The following is a 24,830-nucleotide window of genomic DNA, read 5'->3' as shown; positions in this document are numbered from 1 at the left end:
ATAAGATTGATGTCATTTATTGTAAGAATCAACAAGATTTTCATATATTTTAATATAATATATTAGCAATACGCATATTATCACGCTTGATCTGTTATTGTCCTTATTCTTTATTTCATTTAAGGTGCTGCAAAATCTTTAAACACGAATCAAAACTGAAATGGACTTTTGCAGGCAGGACTACTAAATGGCCTTAAAATTAATGCTTAAACTTCTTGCTTGCCAACATAGTTATACTAGCATGTGGCCGCGAACAATGTTTAACCTCGATTTGGAAACGAGACAGAAATCAACAAAATTGTATATAAATGTCAGCAAAACATACCGAAATGTTTGACAAAGAGTCTTTCCCATTACGACTCAATCAGTGCGTTTTAAAGAACAGACCTTGAAGATGCTATATATTAAATATCATCTAAAATATCAACTATTTATCGCAATGCGCAGTCTGTAATTTACTGATGTTTAGGAACCAAAAGTTAGGTTATGTCCGGTTATATGATCATATGCTAAAAATGAAGTATGCTTTCTGCTTTCTGTGCATTGATTTTTTTAATCCAAAATGTTTTGGGCCTGCCCAGCTAGCTGAGTTGATGGCTCAGTTGATAGAGCGCCAGACTGTCAATTTTTAGGTTTGAATCTGGGGGTAGGATAAAGTTTCTTCATAGAGATTGGTTCCCGAACATTGTAACATTGTATTTGTAGGTCATTCTTCCCCAACCTCTGAATCAAGTTGGGAAGAAGTGGGTCACTTGTGGTTGGCTAATACTGGTCACAAGAAGTAGGAAAGCTGGTTCATGTCCTGACCACTTGCAAAATGACCTTAATTTGGGTTCAAGAAGGCATTAAACCTGATCAATCTAAATTCAACCAAATTCTTTTGCCCAAAGGTCAGAGTTTCAAATACATTCCAACACAACAGCTGTTGGCAGTCACCTCGATTATTGATTATAAAGCCCCGTCCAGTTCGATTGTCAGCGGCTAGCAGTCAATAGTATGGTCGTTTCAATAACATTGCCAACAACGATCATTTGTCTAAACTGTTTTCAATTTTCTAAAGATTGACTGTTTCCAAAACACAATTTAATAATCTTAAAGAACTGGACCAACGTTATTCCTTCTTCTGTTTGAGATTTTGCAGAACTTCTCCCTAAAGTGACTAGTCTTTATGACATTAAGTGAGTAATAAGGCCTTTCAAAATTTCATTCTCTACAGTTATTTGATTAATCATTAAATATTATGAAAATTTAAATATCATTTATGTTAGATATAGAGCCATGTATTAATCTTGCATGATTTTCATGTCTGATAGATGTTTCACTCAACAGTTTGTTTATGCAGAAATAAAACAAGTAACTGATTTTTATGCCCCCCTTCAAAGAAGAGGGGGTATATTGCTTTGCACATGTCGGTCTGTCGGTCCGTCCACCAGGTGGTTTCCGGATGATTATTATAACTCAAGAACGCTTGGGCCTAGGATCTGTGCAAGTGGAAGTCAAGTTCTTAAACCTTTGCATGCTGGGAAATTTGTCGTCTACTAAAATGTTGTCTGCTGAATTTCTCAAATTAGCGTTTTCTTTGAATTTTTTCAAAGAATACTATAAGAATAGCAAACAGTTTGGATCCTGATGAGACGCCACATTCTGTGGCGTCTCATCTGGATCCAAACTGTTTGCAAAGGCCTTCAAAATTCAGTTCCAGCACTGAAAGAGTTAAGAAAATCCCTGGAGTTGGTACTGTGCATCATTTAAGATTCCTCTTTGTAGCCTTGACCTTGACCTTAAGTCATTTAATCTTGTTTGTTAATTTCAATTTCAGCTGGCACTACATGTTTTTGCCTTTATATGTTTGAACAAATAAAATGGGCATCAAATCCTTTAAGCAAACAAACAATTGACTCTGGGATACGGGATACCTTTCAAAAGGGGAAAAATACCATGTGACGGGCACTTTTGGGGGAAAATTGCAATAAATTGTCATAAACCGAAGGTTAATTACATGTAATAACCATTATTTGCTCCACTTAAAAGCTGTAGCTTTTTTATATGGCTTTCCCCTACCACAAGTGATTGGAGCTATACTGCAATCACTGTGTCTGTCTGTCTGTCCCACATGGGTTTATGAATAAAATAAAACATTTCAAGTTTCAAATGCTTAACTGTTCCCTGGAATTGTTCATGAAAAATGCCTTGTAATTTGTTTAGCAGTCACATAAACAACCAAGCTATGTAATATGGAATTTTCACACCCATTATTGCTGCTTCTTCCTGTATTTGCGCGATGATTATCTGAGATATTAACTCTATGATTCTATATTCTCAAATCTTTTCTATAAAGAAGGAATGTAGTTGACAATTGTTAATAGTTTTATTTGATCGTTCGTCAAAAAGTTGTAATTCTGTTACTCTTGTATCTTCAATGCAATTGAGTAATTAAATAGCAATTAAATTGAATGCGTTTTAATTCCCTTTTATTATTGTTTAATTTGAGTAACAATGCTATGACGTTAAATTTTATTTACACTTAAATGTATTATGAATATTGCTGGGCCAAGTGTGAGGTTGAGCGCTCTATAACCAGGTTTAAACCCCCAATGCTTTGCATTGACCGTTCCAAGGCGGTGACCCCAGCTTTATTCATATTTTGTGTTTATGTTGGTTTGTATTGTGCTGTATTGTGCTGTTTTGTACTGTTTGGGCAATCGGTCACTTGCCTTAAATAAAGGACCTACTAATTGTTTTAAATGAAAATTCAATACTGCTCCAGCAGCTGGAGTTTCACTTCTTTATATTGTATTATTTTTTAACCGATTTTTTTTCAAAACTTTCCCTCTGTGTCTTCTGTAAAGGACTAAGATTAATATTTCTTTGCCAAAATACACAGGAAATTTTTAATGGAATATTGATTGTTGCTTTAAAGCTTTTATGATAATCAGTAACAGAAGCAGTAACATTCAGCCATAATTATGTATCCACACGGCTATAAACTAATACCAAGCTTCCCATTCCCCTTCTCTTCAGATACTTCCTTTCTTTCAAAGGGAAACAGTGGTGGTAAATAGATGATATTGCAATATTGCAATACTTCTTCATACATGCCATAATTTTTCAGACCAATTCCGGGACATTGTGTTAAATTGTCCGGGACTTTTGCCGATTTTCCGGGACATGTATAAAATGTAGTGATATTTATAGACATATGCATTTTTGGTACGTTTTGTTTTGTTTCGCATCGTTAATTGCAAAAGTTCGAAAGCCTATCCGAAATATACTTGATCTATTAACGTCAAATTAAACATTACTAGTTCCTTTACTAGATACAGGCCATGTGTTTTCAGTGTAAGCGTTCTAAACATAGATGGTGACGTCACTGCGTTATTGTTATTAAGACCGGTGTGTAACGCGTAGTTGTTGATACACCTTTATTCATTTATAACATTTATATAATAAAAAATACAACAATACAGTACCGTTAGATTGTCAACTCAAATCAATTCACAATACATACAACCAATCACATAAAACAAATACAACAAAACAGTACCGGTAGATCGTCAACTTAAAATCCGTACAGTCACACATTAGTTACACTCTTGTTTCGATGTAGATATAAGTCAATTAACAACCAAAACAATGCCGCCTTTTCGGTTTGACAGCGAACGTGAGACAATCAATATGATAACAGGACCCCTGTTAATTGATCGATTTTGACACGTAGCGTAGTCTGCCTATTCGGGTAGACATTGTTATGGAGACGCTGCATATATACACAGATTCGAGGTGCAGTTAAGCCTAAGATAAGGTACATGTATATATGGATTTTGTAAATTCAGGGACATTTGACAGATTTCCGGGACAGCGGGACAAGTTCTTCATTTCCGGGACTGTCCCGGAAAATCCGGGACGTATGGCATGTATGACTTCTTCCTCTGCCAAAATACATGTTATAAACATTGTTGGGCCTCTTATCAGTTATAAAAATTGTAGGGTCCCATATAAGAAATAAACATGTTGACACTAATTTTCAGATTTCATATAAGTCATATTGTTGAGTCTCATATATGAAATACTGTTGGGTCCCATATAAGTAATATTGTGGGGTCCCATATAAGGTATATTGTCAGGTACCATATAAGAAATATTGTTGGGTCCTATATAAGAAGTATTGTTGGGTCCCGTATAAGAAACATTGTTGGGTCCCATATTTAAGAAATTTTTCAAGAAATATTGTCAGGTACCATATTATATAAGAAATATTGTTGGGTCCTATATAAGAAGTATTGTTGGGTCCCATATAAGAAACATTGTTGGGTCCCATATATAAAAAGTATTGTAAGAAATATTGTTTGATCTCATATAAGAAACATTGTTGGGTCCCATATACGTAAAAAGCATCGTTTGGTCCAACATAAAAGATACAAGTTGACATTCTAGGGTCCCTTATAATTTAATTAACATTAAATGTATAACTAACACTTTAGGTATCCATATAAGTAATGAAAATTGTTGGGCCTGGCCCTTTATTAGAAGTAGACATGTTTACACTTAATGACTAATGTTGAGACCCATATAATTAAAATATATTGCTAGTAGACTGAACTGCAATTTTCTAACACTGGTTTCAGTGACACACATTCACTGTGCAGATTTCTACTAAATATGTGTTGTTTTAATCTCAAAATTAGTCTTGAGGGTTAATTGACACGCCCATTAAATTATTTCCTTATAACCATATGGTATCCGTTGTTAATTCGAATGTTATTTATCATTTTGCCGTTCATCGTAATTTCTTTTCTGCTTGCCACCATCTTGGACGATGACGTAAATACAGGCATGCTCAATCACTATACATTGACCACTGCCAGTATCCTCCGCAATATAGACAATCCCAGAATCGATAATAAGGGCGCCGCCATATTGGCTATTACGTATTTTTGAGTAGTGACTTAATGGACTTTCCTACATTAATAGATAGTGACATCTACAATTATTTTGTGCTGAAAATGAACACACAAAACCATACCTATGCTTATTTGCTCAAAGAGACATTCAGACAGGAGAGGAGCTTCTTTATGACTATAGTGTGTCTGATCTACCATGGAAGGTTAGTTATATCATATACATCATATTTAATAAATAGATGATGCCATTATCATGAAAAAGCACACATGAATGGATGTCAAACTACTAACATAACTTTTGTCATCAAACAGCTTATGGCTTTTCGCTAACATAATTGTATCCTCAAAAACAGCTGTTAACCCTTTGCATGCTGGGAAATGTGTCTCCTGCTCTAATTCATCTGCTGAATTTCAAAAATTAGCATTTTCTTCGAGTTTTTTTCATAGAATATTATTAGAATAGCAAACAGTTTGGATCCTGATGAGACGCCACATTCTTATTTTTTCCCTGTAACAAAAAGGAAAGAGCATTTATACATTTGTATTTGGTATCTAGCGTCTCTAATTGGTCCACTATCAGGATTGTTTAAATAATGCCCCTTTGGTTAAATTTGCTCCTTCCTTGGAGATCACATCTTTTACAAAAATTAATGAGCTATCAGATTCATCTTATGTTCCAAGTTAATCAACCCCACAAATCAATAAGAGTTCAGCAATCTTTATTATAGCTGTTGAGCAATATTGGGCTTTTTTATGTCCCCCACTATAGTAGTGGGGGACATATTATTTTTGCCCTGTCTGTTGGTTGGTTGGTTGGTCTGCTGGTTGGTTTGCGCCAACTTTAACATTTTGCAATAACTTTTGCTATATTGAAGATAGCAACTTCATATTTGGCATGCATGTGTATCTCATGAAGCTGCACATTTTGAGTGGTGAAGGGTCAAGGTCATCCTTCAAGGTCAAACGTCATATAGGGGGACATTGTGTTTCACAAACACATCTTGTTGGACCTTTTGTTTAGTCTTGTGTTATCTGGTACCTTTTATAAAATCAATATTAAGTTACTTTTGCAATAATTTGTAGGAAAAGAAAGCCAATGGTATGTTTAGTTCACAGTTTTGAATGGATGTAATGATACTTTGAATGGTAATATTGGGAAGTAAGTAGGTAAATATTCTTGTTTAAATTGTCTAATTATTGAGTAAGCCAATCTTGTGAAATACAATTTAGCAGAACGTTCAAAGAAAATAAGTTTTTATGGCCAACTTCGCATCATGGTTGTCAGTTTTTTTCAAGGCTGATAAATAGTTATGATAATTTCAATACTGTCAAAAGTATGCAAATGATAGTTGGCACACATATTCATGTACATCTCTTAGGAAAAAAGCAACATAACTTTAAGCGGGTATATTCGATTTTTAAATGCGTTAAATTGTAATATATTGAAACAAATATGCTATAATAACACGCAATATGCAAGAAAAATGATACATTTAAGATGAATTTCATAAAATGCAGCAAATGCAAACTTGCGCACCAAGCTGATTGTGACGAAGATAATTCGTACATATTTTCCTACAATAACCGATGCATTCGTCTTTTAAGTAAGTGTTCGTGTGTCGTATGAATCAATATCGCTGCAGGAATTTAAAATGAACCGTTAAACTAAATTTAGATTCACATCTTACATGCATGATATACATGCTGGCGAATTCGACTGTACAGGCTTTTTCGATTTCAATTTTAAATATTCTGCTTATTTCGCATTTTCCGACAAATGTTCTTCTTTACTTGTATTTTAGTTTATATTGAAATATATGTATAATAAGTTTTTTGCACATTTTATATTAATTAATAAATATTTGACAAGATCGTATATACCCGCTTTAAATGGTCTGCCACCTAGGGCAAACATGTATATGATACTTGAATTATCCAGTGAATGGCAAAATCAAATTCAAAGGTATCATTACAGCCTGCTTGTTAAGATTTAATTTTCATGTTAGTTTGCATGTTTTCATTTTTAGCTCATCTATTTTTTGAAAAAAAATTATGAGCTATTGTCATCACCTTGGCGTAGGCGTCCGATTAAGTTTTGCATTTACAGGGGTTTTTCTGCCTATTTTGGGAAAAGGAGTCTGACCAAATTGGGAATTTTTTATCGACACAATTGGCCATTTTGGGAAATTTTGCTTCGATTAAACAGCTCATTTGGGAAAAAATAGTGAATATATCATGCTTAAATAATTCAGTAGTTTAACAAATAAATTTGTTTTTATTTGTTATTTTGTCTTCTTTATATAAACAGATGCAATATTGGGCGTGTTCAACGTTTATTCAAGTACTGCATTTTTGTTTATTAGTTACAGTTACACTCTGAGATAAGAACTGAACAGTCAAAACCTTATAGCAGATATTTTTTACCAAAACAAACACTGGTTAGTCACACAAGTTATAAGACACTTCATTCTTTAAAGAAAAAAAAAATTTTTTTTTTGGAAGTTGGGACTTTTTTTTAATATTTTGGTTTGGGATCGGGTCCGTTTGCTTTGGGAGTGCCTCCGTTTTCCGGAGGCGCAGACAGTGCTGAAAACCCCCTGATTTAGGTCCACTTTTCTCATTAAGTATCAATGCTTTTGCATTCAAACTTGGTACACTTACTAACTATCAAGAGGGGACTGGGCAGGCAAAGTTAGATAACTCTGGCGTGCATTTTGACAGAATTATGTGCCCTTTTTATACTTAGAAAATTGAAAATTTGGTTAAGTTTTGTGTTTAGGTCCACTTTATTCCGTAAGTATCAAAGCTATTGCTTTCATACTTGCAACACTTATTAACTATCATAAGGGGACTGTGCAGGCAAAGTCATGCAACTCTGACTGGCATTCTGACGGAATTATGGGCCCTTCATACTTAGAAAATTGAAGATTTGGTTATGTGAATTTTGTGTTTAGATCCATTTTACTTCTAATGTATCAAGGTTATTGATTCTAAACTTCAAATACTTTCATGCTATCATGAGGGTACTGTACCTGGCAAGTTAAATTTTACCTTGACCTTTGAATGACCTTGACTCTCAAGGTCAAATTATTTAATTTTGCTAAAATTGCCATAACTTCTTTATTTATGATTAGATTTGACTGATAATTTGACAAAACAACTCTTAACTGACATACCACAATAGACTCCCCCCACCTTATAAATGACCACCACACCCTTACACTATACCCCCCTCCCCCCCACCACCACCCAGCCCATTTTATTTTTTATGTTCCCATTCACTATAGTGGGGGACATTTGGATTTTCCCCTGTTGGTCTGTTTCTGCCAACTTTAACATTTTTCAATCACTTTTGCTATATTGAAGAAAGCTACTTCATATTTGGCATGTATGTGTTTTTCATGGAGCTGCACATTTTGAGTGGTACTTTCTGATAATGGGTTAAAATGAAAGTGAATATCTGTTAACAGTTGCACTGCATAAGCATGAAATAAATTGCCTGGATTATTTCATTTATTTTTCTTACACATACTGCTCTGATAGGGAATACATGTTATAAACATGACTTGCGAGTTTTTCACACCTTTATTGACATTACACAACAGATTAACACCAATGAGCTGTCGAAAGTCGTTTAACCTCTATGCCATTAAAATCTGTTAAATGGACGAATAAAGCAATTAAGCTGTGATCTTCGCCATCTTTGTACCAGATTGCAGAATTTCCAATTTCAGATTTCCAGTTTGCGAAGTCATTTTTGCCAATTCCCAATGGGCAGAATATTTATTTATTAGGTTGTTTACAATGTTTATTATTGCAATATTTCTGCCTAAATACATGTAATAAGAATTGTTGGGCCTCTTACAAGTAATAAACATAGTAGGGTCCCATATAAGAAATAAACATGTTTACACTAATTTTCGGGTCTCATGTAAGTAATATTGTTGGGTCCCATATAAGAAATACTGTTGAGTCCCATATAAGAAGTATTGTAAGAATATTGTCAGGTACCATATAAGAAATATTGTTGGGTCCTATATTAGAAGTATTGTTGGGTGCCATATACGAAACATTGTTGGGTCCCATGTATAATAAGCATTGTAAGAAATATTGTCAGGTACCATATAAGAAATATTGTTGGGTCCTATAAGAAGTATTGCTGGGTCCCATTTTAGAAACGGGTTTTTTACCTTCTATAACAGACGCCGAACTAGGCTGTTTGTTTCCCCTTTCTGGTCAAAAAAATTCCACCTAAAAAAAAATATATATTTATTTTTAGCTCCATCTGGCCAGCGGGGCTTATGTCATGGTCCTGTGTCCGTCGTGTGTCCGTGCGTGCGTTAACTTTTTCTTTAAACATCTTCTTCTTCTTCTTTTTACAGTTTTGAGCACGAACAGTCCGTTTTTCACGATTTAAAACGGCCGTTTTTGTAAATATTCACGGACATGAAAGGATTGTGAATTGGCCGTGTCAAAATTGTGAAATGTCCGTCCATGGCCAATCGCAAAGAAGGAAAAAAAGCCCTGAATCCACAACGAATACAATGACACAATACAACATAAAGCTAATTATGGCATGTTCACAGACATTCAAATATTTTGCAGAAATGCATTTGCCGTTGTTATACATTTTTATACACGTATAATATGTACGTAAAAACGACACCCTTCTATTACTCATCATATTAAGGGTTGCGGCATGTGGATATTGTCTTTAACATCTTGAATGGCAAAAAGGGATATTTGTCCGTTAAATGAAGGATTTTTTGGCTGTTTTAAAGAATTTGAAGTATTATAAAATTGTTTATAAGTTTTTGTCACAGTGTATATGGGTTCCTCTACCCCTCCAGTGCACATATTACTCCTCGTCAAATTTTTCTTGGTCATACGTGCACTGTTTGGGTAGAGGAACCAATATACACTGTAAACAAAAAACTATAACTTATGATATACATAACAGCAAAACTTCAGTTGTAATGTCCAATATACTTTTCTGTAGATTTCAGTAAGACCCACCAATGGATAATAATATCAAGGCCCAACTGTTGACTATATATTTATATATATGTGGCGCGTTTCTGAAAAAGGCCCCTTTTGTGTGAACGTCAAATAACGGAGAAATGACGTTGTGAAGATATGCATTATTTTTCGACGTTTAAAAATTATTTTAGACAAACATCACACAAATTTAATCACTATGCTAATTCATTTATTTTAGAACGTGTAACAATACAAATTGGCCATATTACATGTATAGTAATAAACAACAGACAAAACTTCTTGCAAAATTATATCGTCAAAATAGTTGCATTGATATAAAAACATTTTTAGAGTTCACACAGCATCTCTTGAAAATTATAGGTTTGAACAAGTTTTCATTTGATCATATAAAACGTGTACATTATCTGAATAGGAAAAGAACGAACTTTAAGAACATTTTAAAAACTCAATTTATTTTTGTCACATTCATATGGCCTTTTTTTCTAAACCATGTCACGTAAACATAATAGCAAAACCTTCTGTTATCCAAGCCAATATATATTTTCTATAGATTTCAGCAAGACCCACCAATGGATAATAGACATACAAGACCCCACTGTTGACATTATATGTTTACAGTCATTAAGGCAACTGTTGAAGACACCCACAGTCTAGAATCTATACAGGAGTCAGAGCCTCTCATGATACAACATGCCAGTGTTGACTGTGCTGATCATATGCAATCTACAGGTTTCACTTTGGTTCTTTCAGAGTCCATGTCAACTGCTGACAGTGAAGAGCCAGGCAGTCTGACCCATGATAGGAAGGAGCCAAGTGAAGAGCCAGCCAGTCTGACCCACGATAGGAGGGAGCCAAGTGAAGAGCCAGCCAGTCTGACCCATGGTATTTCTGTTATCTGTTGGGCCTCTTACAAGTAATAAACATCGTAGGGTCCCATATAAGAAATAAACATGTTTACACTAATTTTCGGGTCTCATATAAGTAATATTGTTGGGTCCCATATAAGAAATACTGTTGAGTCTCATACATGTATAAGAAGTATTGTAAGAAATATTGTCAGGTACCATATAAGACATTCTTCAAAAGTTCCAAGGTTACTTTGTCATGGCGATTTGCCAATCATTGGTTCAGCATTTCTTACTTGCTGTCAATATACCTTGAGCGACCATTGCAGTCCTTTTGTTTACTTTAGTCTTTGATACATAGATTTGTTATTTTATATTAAACTTTGCTGTTAAATCAAGAAATTGTTGTGTTGTTTTATATGCATGTATTTGCTTTGGTTCGAATATGGCCATATTAAATGTATGCAAATGTGTTATCCTTGTCAAATAAAAAATCATTTCTTGAAACATTCAAGGTTCAATATTGAACTTTCTATTTATTATTCAGTACTTATTTTTTATTTTACAAACTGGTACAATCGTTCACAATTACTTCTAAAGTCTAGTTGTGCAAATATGGGATTGCTTAAGCCATTTAAGAATTATGGTCTTTGTTTCATATCCCTGTACAGATGAGATATTGTGACCTGAAGGTTTCTTTATTATGGCACAATATTTATTTAGACTTTCAGCAATTATACTACATTCTCTTCCAGTTTAATGGCATACATACATACATGTATACTTCGGCTTTTATACAGAAATAAGTAATTATGTTGAATTTGCTTGCCATCAATTTGTGAATAAATTATAATAAAAACTTTTATGGAGACCTTTGATTTTGGCAGCTTTTGTATGACAGAAAATGGTTATCTGTGAGAACCCAATAATTGATTTTAAATTGTTAGACCCAATTGTTATATTTAACATAAATTTTGGCATATATACAGGAAGTAGCTATTTTCAAAATGGCGGATCATGTAAATACCAAACCATGTGTTGGCTTTTTCAGAATTAAACATTACAAAATTTTTGACTCTGTAAATGCATGGTGTGATTACAAGAATTTGGAGCACCATAATGACTACAACTATACAGATAAAAGCTTTCTTGTGTACATCTTTTCTGTAGAAGATGCAAAACAAATTGTTAAATTGGCAGCAAACTGGAATGATGACTGCATATTTGTGAATATAATCAAGAATTAACATGCTTTATAGATTCTTGACATGACTCATGGTGAACTAAAATTGCTTGCAAAGCATCTGGGACATGATGTGAAGACCCACAAGGAATATTATCAGTTGTCTTCCAGTACCATGGAACTCTCAAAGGTATATATTTCATTAATAAAAATCTTTAAATTTTCCATACACAGATATTTGAAAAACTAAATGCTATATTGTAACTAAGAGGGCTAAAAGAAAGAATAATTTAACAGGCAGCCACAGTAAGACCATATCTGATGTTGACTTTGACTAGTATGCTTTGCATTAATGGCTTTTTATGCCCCCCTGGATCGAATGAACGGGGGTATATTGTTTTTGGCTTGTCTTTCTTTGTATGTGTGTGCGTGTCAAGGTGTGTGTGTGTGTCCAAAACTTTTACCAAAACTTAAACGTTTGATCATAACTTTTGAAATATTGAAAACAGCAACTTGATATTTGGATTACATGCGTATCTCATGGACCTGCACATTTTGAGTGGTGAAAGGTCAATGTCATCCTTCAAGGTCAAAGGTCAAATAAAAAAAAGCGGCACAGTAGGGGCATTGTGTTTCTTACAAACACATCTCTTGTTGTGAGTGTGTTTTGTGCTACAACCAATGTCCATGCCAAGGTGTAAACTCTCCAGTTCATGTTATTGTTGTTTTGTCTATTTAGCCCTCATTGTCATACTGTTTAGTGTTGTCTGCTAATTTGTTGCCATTGTTGACTATTTTATATTATTGTGGCTTTTCTTCATTTATTCAATGGGAATTTTGGTCACTGACCAGCTTTTCATTAATTAAGTTCTTTTACCGAAATGGTATCAATAAATGCAATATCTAAAGGCATGTACATCACACAAGCTAGCATTAATATAAAGCGTAATTATACCCACTTACCTATGTGTAATGGGGGCTATATAAAAGTCACTTTGTCGGTCTGTCCCGAAATTTCATCCGATCTTCACCAAACTTGGTCACAAGTTGTATCTAGATGATGTCTAGGTCAAGTTTGAATATGGGTCATGCCTGGTAAAAAAACTAGGTCACAAGGTCACTTAGTGCTTTTAAACACAAAGTTTGTCTGGACCATAACTATTTCATTTATTGTTAGATTTTTAATTGACTTGGTTTTGATTTGTTCACCATCATGGGACCGTGTGTTGCGCGAAAGAATTGCGTCGATATCTCCAAGAACTTAGGTCAAGGTCACTTTTGGAGTTCAAGGGTAAAATGCTTGTCCGGGCCATAACTTTTGTCATTCATTGTGAGATTTTAAAATCATTTGGAACATTTGTTAACCATCATTGGAGGGTGTGTCGCGCAAAGAATTTCATCTTGTCCGGGCAATAACTGTGTTGTTCTTTTGAGATTTTAAAATCAGTTGGAACATTTCACCATCATTGGAAGGTGTGTTGTGCGAAAGAATTACGTCGATATCTCCAAGGTCAAGGTCACACTTTGAGTTCAAATGTCAAAAATGGCCATAAATGAGCTTTTCTGGGCCATAACTATGTAGTTCATTGTGAGATTTAAAAATCATTGGCACATTTGTTCACCGTCATATGACTTGTGTGTCACGTGAAAGAGTTACGTCAATATCTCGAAGGTCAAGGTCACACTTTGTTCAAAGGTAAAAGAAGGCCATGAATGAGTTTGTCTGGGCCATAACTATGTTGTTCATTGTGAGATTTTAAAATCATGTGTTCACCGTTATGGATGGTGTGTGGCAGGAAAGAATAATGTCGATATCTCCAAGGTCAAGGTCATGCTTTAAGTTCAAAGGTCAAAATGGCCATAAATGATAATGGCATAATAATTCTTAAAAATAGCCATTAATTAGATTCTCTTGTGTGGATGGGGCACGTGGGGGTATAGGTCACGTCTGTGACAAAGCTCTAGTTTCTTTAAGTGTTGTGGCAGATAATTGAGATTATATTATTTGTAGGGCTGTGTAATTTACAAATATGGTACTGTGCAGACTTTCACAAGCTGTCAACAAAATAGCATATGGCAACGTTTGTGTTCAATTATATTGATATTGAAATAAAAAGTGAGGTCAGGGAACTATGGATTGCTACTGTTGTTATGATGGAAGTATTGTTGACACTGGAATATTATGGTCTTCTTGAAATTTTATAGGTTGCCCTGATGTTGTATGCTGTTGAAAATGGTAAAGTCAATGAGTGGAAGGGAAGGCAGATGAAGGACATAGTAGTAGAAGGTTTGATTATAAGAATTTTATTAATATAATTCATTTTACTGAATTGGGATGGAGAATTTTTGTTACTTTCTCTCCTATGGCTGTCAGTAAATTCGACTGAATGATCATTCTTCAGAACAAAACAGAGCGCTTGAGAACAGACAAACGATGTAAAACATTGTTTGAAAGGCGGGGCCCTTGTTTTGGCCACGTTAATTCAATAAGTCTAAAATTTACGTGGTAAAAATAGGCAAACCTATTTTATGTGCCTTGAAAATTGTTTATCCTCTTAAAGAAATGCTAATGCAACAAAATACTTTTTAACAACCTTGAAGTATTGAAAATATTTACTGTCGTATCAAGAGTGACTTCTGGTTATTTTTTTCTAAATAGTTATTTCTAAAATAAAAAATCATTTTTTACAGATTTACCTCTTCCAATTGAAGACGAAGATGGCCATCAAGAAGGTAAAATAGTTATTTATACCCATGATAGATCATTGGCCACTGTTCATTTGTATTATGAAAGTGGTCCATAACAGAGTCATTGTTATGGTAGCCCATTAAAAAAAAAAGGAAGTATAGGAATACCTTTAGATTTGGACACCTTATGAAATAGTTTATATGCTCAATTAGACATTTCTGTTTCTGAGTTATTTTAATGATTTAAAGGATAAATAACTTACTTGCAAGTATGAAGATTTTCTGATTTAAATTGTAAGCAGGTCTTATAACATATTTTAGTGGGGGATATGTGTGTTGTTATTTTGTGTACATCTCATACCTTATACCGAAAAGCATAAAAAAACACTTTTAGAAGTGCTTTTGGAAAACAAAACATTTCCTTTGGTATTTCTATTATCATATAATAAAGGCCCACCTATTGATGATAAAGACATGACCCAACTGTAGACTATATATTCTAGTACAATTTTCTGTTGTCCAAGCCAATATATATTTATGCCACCCTTCGAAGAAGAGGGGGTATTTTGCTTTGCACATGTCGGTCGGTCTGTCGGTCGGTTCGTGAACCAGGTGGTTTCCGGATGATAACTCAAGAACGCTTTGGGTTAGGATCATGAAACTTCATAGGTACATTGATCATGACTTGCAGATGACCCCTATTGATTTTGAGGTCACTAGGTCAAAGGTCAAGGTCACAGTGACCCGAAATAGTAAAATGGTTTCTGGATGATAACTCAAGAACGCATACGCCTAGGATCATGAAACTTCATGGGTAGATTGATCATGACTCGCAGATGACCCCTATAGATTTTGAGGTCAAAGGTCAAGGTCACGGTGACCCAAAATAGTAAAATGGTTTCCGGATGATAACTCAAAAACGCATACGACTAGGATCATGAAACTTCATGGGTAGATTGATCATTACTCGCAGATGACCCCTATTGATTTTTAGGTCACTAGGTCAAAGGTCAAGGTCACGGTGACCCGAAATATTAAAATGGTTTTCGGATGATAACTCAAGAAAGCATATGCCTAGGATCATGAAACTTCATAGGTAGATTGATCATGACTCGCAGATGACCCCTATTGATTTTGAGGTCACTAGGTCAAAGGTCAAGGTCACAGTGACCCGAAATAGTAAAATGGTTTCTGGATGATAACTCAAGAACGCATACGCCTAGGATCATGAAACTTCATGGGTAGATTGATCATTACTTGCAGATGACCCCTATAGATTTTGAGGTCAAAGGTCAAGGTCACGGTGACCCGAAATAGTAAAATGGTTTCCGGATGATAACTCAAGAACGCATACGGCTAGGATCATAAACTTCATGGGTAGATTGATCATTACTCGCAGATGACCCCTATTGATTTTGAGGTCACTAGGTCAAAGGTCAAGGTCACGGTGACCCGAAATATTAAAATGGTTTTCGGATGATAACTCAAGAAAGCATATGCCTAGGATCATGAAACTTCATAGGTAGATTGATCATGACTCGCAGATGACCCCTATTGATTTTGAGGTCACAAGGTCAAAGGTCAAGGTCACGGTGACCCGAAATAGTAAAATGATTTTCGGATGATAACTCAAGAACGCTTTTGCCTAGGATCATGACACTTCATAAGTACATTGATCGTGACTCGCAGATGACCCCTATTGATTTTCAGGTCACTAGGTCAAAGGTCAAGGTCACAGTGACAAAAAACGTATTCACACAACGGCTGCCACTACAACGGACAGCCCATATGGGGGGCATGCATGTTTTCTATAGATTTCAGCAAGACCCACCAATGGATAATAGACATACAAGACCCCACTGTTGACATTATATGTTTACAGGCATTGAGGCAACTGTTGAAGACACCCACAGTCTAGAATCTATACAGGAGTCAGAGCCTCTCATGATACAACATGCCAGTGTTGACTGTGCTGATCATATGCAATCTACAGGTTTCACTTTGGTTCTTTCAGAGTCCATGTCAACTGCTGACAGTGAAGAGCCAGGCAGTCTGACCAATGATAGGAGGGAGCCAAGTGAAGAGCCAGCCAGTCTGACCCATGATAGGAGGGAGCCAAGTGAAGAGCCAGCCAGTCTGACCCATGGTATTTCTGTTGTCATATAATAAAGGCCCATCTATTGATGATAAAGACATGACCCAACTGTAGACTATATATTCTAGTACAATTTTCTGTTGTCCAAGCCAATATATATTTATGCCACCCTTCGAAGAAGAGGGGGTATATTGCTTTGCTCATGTCGATCGGTCCGTCTGTCAACCAGGTGGTTGTCATACGATTACTCAAGAACGCTTGGGCCTAGGATCATGAAACTTCATAGGTACATTGATCATGACTTGCAGATGACCCCTATTGATTTTGAGGTCAAAAGGTCAAGGTCACGGTAACCCGAAATAGTAAAATGATTTTCCGATGATAACTCAAGAACGCTTTTGCCTAGGATCATGACACTTCATAGGTACATTGATCGTGACTTGCAGATGACCCCTATTGATTATCAGGTCACTAGGTCAAAGGTCAAGGTCACAGTGACAAAAAACGTATTCACACAATGGCTGCCACTACAACGGACAGCCCATATGGGGGGCATGCATGTTTTCTATAGATTTCAGCAAGATCCACCAATGGATAATAGACATACAAGACCCCACTGTTGACATTATATGTTTACAGTCATTGAGGCAACTGTTGAAGACACCCACAGTCTAGAATCTGTACAGGAGTCAGAGCCTCTCATGATACAACATGCCAGTGTTGACTGTGCTGATCATATGCAATCTACAGGTTTCACTTTGGTTCTTTCAGAGTCCATGTCAACTGCTGACAGTGAAGGGCCAGCCAGTCTGACCCATGATGAAATGAGGCAGCCAAATCCTCAAGGTATGAACTAAATTTGAAGACGGGTTTCTCTGCATTTTCTATCATTATGTGACAGAGTCTTATGTCATGACTGTATTAAAGTAAATGAGTAGTCCAAGTCAAGTGTGATGCTCTAGACGACCTCCTCTGTGATCTACAGGGTTACAACAATGTGCTTGTAAAAGTCCTTGTAAAGTACAAAGTAGGCAGTTTGCTATGAAAGTTAATGTTTAGTACTTGTTCTTCCAAGAAATGATAGTTCTGCGAACTGTCAGTTCTTATATGTGTGAAAAATTGTTTTAAACTGGTGTTAAAACAGTTTCAGTTAGTTCATTTTACCTCCGAACATGTTCAGGTTTTGTGCATTTTTATCAGGAAAACCTTGCTCTACAATATTCAATCATTGTATCACTTGCAGTGTTCTGCCGTGAAATTTTACTGTTGGGGACCCTTTAGGATTACAAAAGTGGGGACAAAAAGAAAAAATATGGGGACACAGAAATATTTTTGTAGCAGAATTAAATGTGTGGAAACTAATAACCTTTAACTTGAACTTTTAAACGTGCTTAAACTTCTTACAGTCAGGTTGTAACATTGTTATTAAAACTGGAACATTCAAAAAACTTTTTAACACTGTCAAACAGTTGTCAACATATTTACAAAACTTTGAACAGATTTATGGTCATTGGACTCCGCATGTCAAAGTACTTGTTCGATAATTAGAAATACCGATAGTAAAGGCGTTTTCTTTTTTGCTTTATGCACAATCTGCATGTCATTTTGTTGTTGTCAAACAGTGACCAAGGACATTTTTGAAGCCAATTTTCTTGGAATGTACGTTTAGGGGCAGACTTTTTTCGTAATTGCTAAACGATGTTGGGACTTGGGAAGACTCTGTTGGGTTGTTAATATTATTGTCATATTTTCTAATTTTACTTGCCGGAGGAAAAAAAATAAATGGATTTTGTTTTCTTTGGCCTGTCACTTTAAGCCATTTTGATAGGTTCGGAAATTTCCTTGATATCTGATTGGTTGTTATAATCTTAACTTACCAATGAAATAGAGTGTTAATATTAAATAAATTAACCATTGGCTGCGAAATGACGTCATGTCCAATGAAATAGTTTGTTCTGGTTACACATTCACTCGATTACTTTACCGACTTACAAATTGAATCGATTAGTTTTTATTTCTAATTCATGTGCGCCCGCGGACCCATATACAGAAAACGGGTGGGGACAAATATTTGTTTTTTGCGACAATAACACAAGGGCGCATCCACGGCAGAACACTGACTTGTTATGTTGATACTTTGTGTGCAAGGATCAATTCAGTAGAAAAGTCAACAAAATAAAGGGCTTACAGTCACTGAACAAATGAGTTTGCTGCTTAGAGTGTATATTTTTCCCAAAAATATTTGAAAATTTCCCCTCTTGGAAGTGTAGTTCAATTTTAAATCCTCGTTTAAATAATTCACAGAAAAGCCAAAAAATGTTGATCTTTGAACATAAACATAACATGTTGATGACAAAAAAAGTTGGAATAATGTTTTTCTCTCTGTGTATGGTGAATTATGGTGTTACAACTTGATTTTGTATGTTACTTGCTTAGCATTGAAATTTCCCCTTTTACACGTGAATTATCCCCCTCTCAGGGGACCCGACCCCTTTCCCCCAAAACTGAAGAAAACACTGACATGATACTCATTGCTATTTTATTTTTTATATCTATTCTTGTTTTAGGGACAGGGACAAGAAAAGGAATGAAACGAAAGTGGGCCAGCGAAGAGAACATATGTTTCATGAACTTTTTTAGAGATGAATTAAGAGAAAAAAAAATGCCATCTGGCTCAAAAATAATGGGGTCCCTAAAAATACTTACCGGAAGAACAGTGGCCCAGATAAGGGCAAGGGTCCATAACATTATTATGGAAAAACAAAAATGGAAAAAGAATTGTTGAATTGTGGAATATGTTTATGCCCCTGGTAGGGTGGCATATAGCAGTTGAACTGTCCGTCAGTCAGTCAGTCTGTCCATCTGGCCGAAAACTTAAATGGCCATAACTTTTTCAATATTGAACATAGCAACTTGATATTTATACCCCTATTACAATTGGTAATGGGGGCTATATAGGAGTCACGTTTGTCGGTCTGTCCCGATATTTCATCCGATCTTCACCAAACTTGGTCAGTAGTTGTATGTAGATAATGTCTAGGTCAAGTTTGAATATGGGTCATGCCAGGTCAAAAACTAGGTCATGGGGTCACTTAGTATGTTTTAAACTGTAAGTTTGTACGGACCATAGCTATGTTATTTATCGTTACATTTTTAAATGACTCGGTACATTTGTTCACCATCATGGAACGGTGTGTCGTGTTAAAAAAAATTACGTCAATATCTCAAAGGTCAAGGTCACACTTGGGAGTTCAAAGGTCAAATGCTTGGCCGGGCCATAGCTTTGTTTTTTATTGTGAGATTTTAAAATCATTTGGCACATTTGTTCACCATCATTGAACAGTGTGTCGGGCGAAAGAATTACGTCGATATTTCCAAGAACAAGGGCACAATTTGAGTTTAAAGGTAAAAAATGGCCATAATTGAGCTTGTCTGGGCAATAACTATGTTGTTTATTGTGCGATTTTAAAATCGTTGGCTCTTTTGTTCACCATCATTTGACAGTGTGTCGCGCGAAAGAATTACGTCGATATCTTCAAACTCAAGTTCGTAGTTTTAGTTCAAAGGTCAAAAATGGCAATAAATTATCTTGTCTGGGCCATAAATATGTCATTCATTGTAAGATTTTAAAATGACTCTGTACATCAATTTTGTTCAAAGTCATTGGAAGGCTTGTCATGTGAAACAATTCAAGAGTTCAAAGGTCAAAATGGCTATAAATGATAATGGCATAATGATTCTTAAAAAATCGCCATAAATTGTATTATCTTGTTTTGTGAAGACAGCATACAAAATAGTCTGTGTCAATGCGTTATGTGGGGGTATATGTCACGTCTGTGACAAAGCTCCAGTTGGCATGCATGTGCATCTTGTGAAGCTGCACATATTGAGTGGTGAAAAGTGAAGGTCAAGGTAATCCTTCAAGGTTAAATGTTAAATATATTGCTTCTGTCCGTCCGTCTGAAAACTTTAAAATTGGCCATAACTTTTGAGCTCACCTGAGTGCAACATGCTCATGGTGAGCTTTTGTGATTGCCTTTTGTCCGTTGTGCGTTGTATGTCGTCAACATTTTGCCTTGTGAACACTCTAGATGCCACATTTATTGTCTGATCTTCATGAAATTTTGCAGAACATTTGTCACATTGATACCTCGACTGAGTTCGAAACTGGGTCATGCTGGGTCAAAAATTAGGTCACTAGGTCAAAAAAAAAACAAAAAAACTTGTGAACACTGTAGAAGTCCAATCTTCATGTAACTTTGTCAAAATGTTTGTCTAAGTGATATTTTGGTTGAGTTAAAAATTGGTTCCGGTCCGTTGAAAAACATGGCCGCCAGGGGCGGGGCAGTTTTCCTTATATGGCTATAGAGAAACCTTGTGAACACTTTAGAAGTCAAAATGTTTGCCTAATCATCATGAAACTTGGTCAAAACATTGGTTTTATTTATATTTTGGACGAGTTCGAAAATGGTCCAGATCAGTGAAAAAACATGGCCGCCAAGGGGCGGGGGAGTTTTCCTTATGTCTTTAGTTAAACATTGCTAACACTCTAGAGGCCACATTTATTGTCCATTCTTCATGAAATTTGGTCAGAAGTTTGGTCTCAATGATATCTTAGACGAGCTGAAAATGGTTACGTTTGCTTGAAAAACATGGCTGCCAAAGGGCGGGGCATTTTTCCTTATATGGCTATATATGGCTATAGTAAAACGTTGTGAACACTCTAGAGGCCACATTTATTGTCCAATCTTCATGAAATTTGGTCAGAATATTTGTCTCATTAATATCTTGGATGGGTTTGAAAATGGTTATGTTTGCTTGAAAAACATGGCTGCCAAGGGGCGGGGCATTTTTCCTTATAAAAATGGCTATTGTAAAATCTTGTTAACACTCTTGAGGCCACATTTATTTTCCGATCTTCATGAAACTTGGTCAGAATATTCATCCCAAAAAATATCGTAGACAAGTTAAAAAATGATGCTGGTTGGTTGAAAAACATGTCCGCCAGGGGGTGGGGCATTTTACCTTATATGGCTATAGTAAAACTTTGTTAACACTCTATAGGCCACATTTATTTTCTTATCTTCATGAAACTTGGTCAGAAGATTTGTCCTAATGATATCTTGGATTAGTTCAAAAATAGTTTTGTTTGCTTAAAAAACATGGCCACCAGGGGGCGGGGCATTTTTCCTAATATGGTTATGTATCATGCTTTACTAAAACATTGTTAACACTCTGTAGGCCACATTTATTTTCCGATTATTATGAAACTTGGTCAGATGATTTGTCCAAATGATATCTTGGATGAGTTCAAAAATGGTTCTAGTTGGTGAAAAAACATGGCCACTAAGGGGCGTGGCATTTTTCCTTATATGGCTAAAGTAAAACCCTGTTAAAACTCTAGAAGCCATATTTATTGTACGATCATCATGACACTTTGTCAGAAGATTTGTCCCAATGATATTTGGACAAGTTTGAAATTGGTTCCAGTTGCTAAGAAAAACATGGCCACCAGTGGGCGGGGCATTTTTCCTTATATGGACTTATGAATCTTCTTGAAACTTTGTCAGTATATTAGTTTAAATGATATCTTGGATGTGTATTTCACGTTGACATTTGAAGCTTTAACTTTGTATGATTCTAAATATGTGTCAATGCTGTCAGTTGAATTTTGCAATATGAAGTTTTACATTTTTTGTAGATTAAATAATTTGTAAAATGTTGCAGTTTCGTCAATCAGTTTTATAAGATATTGAGCTTTAAATATGATGCAGATTGTAAGATTCTTAATATCTTTCAATATTGTGGATAAGTTTTTGAGATATCAAGCTTTGAGTTTTATGCAAATTGTATGATTTTAAAATGTTTCAATGGTGTTGATCAGTGTAATGAAGATTGCATAATTTTTATGCTTTAATTCTGTCTATTGGTTTTCAAAATGAAAGACTTTGATTTTGTAAGTGCACTTTTATCTCCTGAAAGATTCTTTTCTAGTGTTTAGTTTATATTTTAAGGCTGTTTGCAAACTCGAAGTGAAAACAGTTCTATTACAATTTGGTAAGGACATGACATTGCATATCTGATTTTAAAATGTACTTTGCTGGCAACGTGTAATTTTCTGAAATGTCTTAGTAAGACTGTTGTTTGCAATCAAAAGGTCTGTGCTTCAAATACAGGGTAATGCATGTTTTTTGTCCAAATTTATGGCGATTCAGACATTGTTCTATGTAAATTTGGGGTTTGCTTGAAGGTTCAGTCTATTTTTATGTCCCTCACTATAGTAGTGGGGGACATATTGTTTTTGTCCTGTCTGTTGGTTGGTTGGTTGGTTGATCTGTTTACGCCAACTTTAACATTTGCAATAACTTTTGCAATATTGAAGATAGCAACTTGATATTTGGCATGCATATGTATCTCATAGAGCTGCACATTTTAATTTTCTGAAAGGTCAAGGTCAGAGGTCAAATATATGTGGCCAAAATCGCTCATTTTATGAATGCTTTTGCAATATTGAAGATAGCAACTTCATATTTGGCAAGCATGTGTATCTCATGGAGCTGCACATTTTGAGTGGTGAAAGGTCAAGGTCATAATTCAATGTCATAGGTCGAATATATGGCTTCAAAGCGGCGCAGTAAGGGGGATTGTGTTTTACGAACACAGCTCTTGTTGTTAACTGCCTTTTTAGTCCCTTACCAGTGTTTCACTAAAGTCCGTGTACTTTGGACTCATTTCAAGTTGACATTTGAAGCTTTAACTTTGTATGATTCTAAATATGTGTCAATGCTGTCGGTTGAATTTTGAAATATGAAGTTTTTCATTTTTTGTAGATTAAATAATTTGTAAAATGTTGCAGTTTAGTCAATCAGTTTTATAAGATATTGAGCTTTAGTTATGATGCAGATTGTAAGATTCTTAATATCTTTCAATATTGTGGATAAGTTTTTGAGATATCAAGCTTTGAATTTTATGCAAATTGTATGATTTAAAATGTTTTAATTTGTTGATCAGTGTACTGAAGATTGTATACTTTTTATATGTTATAATTCTGTCTATTGGTTTTCAAAATGAAAGACTTTGATTTTGTAAGTGCACTTTTATCTCATTATGCCCCCCTTCGAAGAAGAGGGGGTATATTGCTTTGCTCATGTCGGTCGGTCTGTCGGTATGTCAGTCTGTCGGTCCGTCCACCAGGTGGTTGTCAGACGATAACTCAAGAACGCTTGGGCCTAGGATCATGAAACTTCATAGGTACATTGATCATGACTCGCAGATGACCCCTATTGATTTTGAGGTCACTAGGTCAAAGGTCAAGGTCACGGTGACCCAAAATAGTAAAATGGTTTTTGAATGATAACTCAAGAAAGCATACGCCTAGGATCATGAAACTTCATGGGTAGATTGATCATGACTCGCAGATGACCCCTATTGATTTTGAGGTCAAAGGTCAAGGTCACGGTGACCCAAAATAGTAAAATGGTTTCCGGATGATAACTCAAAAATTCATACGCCTAGGATCATGAAACTTCATGGCTAGATTGATCATGACTCGCAGATGACCCCTATTGATTTTGAGGTCACTAGGTCAAAGGTCAAGGTCACGGTGACCCGAAATAGTAAAATGGTTTTCGGATGATAACTCAAGAACGCATATGCCTAGGATCATGAAACTTCACAGGTAGATTGATCATTGCTCACAGATGACCCTTATTGATTTTAAGGTCACAAGGTCAAGGTCACGGTGACCCGAAATAGTAAAATGATTTTCGGATGATAACTCAAGAACGCTTTTGCCTAGGATCATGACACTTCATAGGTACATTGATCGTGACTCACAGATGACCCCTATTGATTTTCAGGTCACTAGGTCAAAGGTCAAGGTCACAGTGACAAAAAACGTATTCACACAATGGCTGCCACTACAACGGACAGCCCATATGGGGGGCATGCATGTTTTACAAACAGCCCTTGTTAAAGATTCTTTTCTAGTGTTTAGTTTATATTTTAAGGCTGTTTGCAAACTCGAAGTGAAAACAGCTCTAGTACAATTTGGTAAGGACATGACATTGCATATCTGATTTAAAAATGTACTTTGCTGGCAACGTGTAATTTTCAGA

The 24,830-nt window shown here is 35.6% G+C and overlaps 1 protein-coding gene across 5 annotated transcripts in view; it reads left to right on the top strand.

Moving 5' to 3' along the window:
* Positions 1-24,321, top strand: part of LOC127872958 (uncharacterized) — a 29,785-nt gene extending 5,464 nt beyond the window's left edge. For 2 of the 5 annotated variants that reach the window (XM_052416477.1, XM_052416479.1), the window contains exons 2-8: positions 10,653-10,784; positions 12,007-12,120; positions 14,136-14,217; positions 14,622-14,663; positions 16,633-16,764; positions 17,485-17,559; positions 19,281-24,321. In XM_052416477.1, the coding sequence (XP_052272437.1) occupies positions 10,782-10,784; positions 12,007-12,120; positions 14,136-14,217; positions 14,622-14,663; positions 16,633-16,764; positions 17,485-17,559; positions 19,281-19,498 (666 nt within the window). In that variant the 5' untranslated portion in view covers positions 10,653-10,781 and the 3' untranslated portion in view covers positions 19,499-24,321. Of the gene's footprint in view, positions 1-369; positions 484-8,965; positions 10,785-12,006; positions 12,121-14,135; positions 14,218-14,621; positions 14,664-16,632; positions 16,765-17,484; positions 17,560-19,280 lie in introns of those variants that run through there. The other 3 variants (XM_052416478.1, XM_052416481.1, XM_052416480.1) reach the window with 3 other exon arrangements.
* The last annotated feature ends 509 nt before the right edge of the window (positions 24,322-24,830 follow it).

This window comes from Dreissena polymorpha, chromosome 3, assembly GCF_020536995.1.
Source record: "Dreissena polymorpha isolate Duluth1 chromosome 3, UMN_Dpol_1.0, whole genome shotgun sequence".
Lineage (NCBI taxonomy): Eukaryota > Metazoa > Mollusca > Bivalvia > Myida > Dreissenidae > Dreissena > Dreissena polymorpha.
Note: the sequence above shows the minus strand (reverse complement) of the source record. Positions and strands in the feature narration are given on the sequence as shown.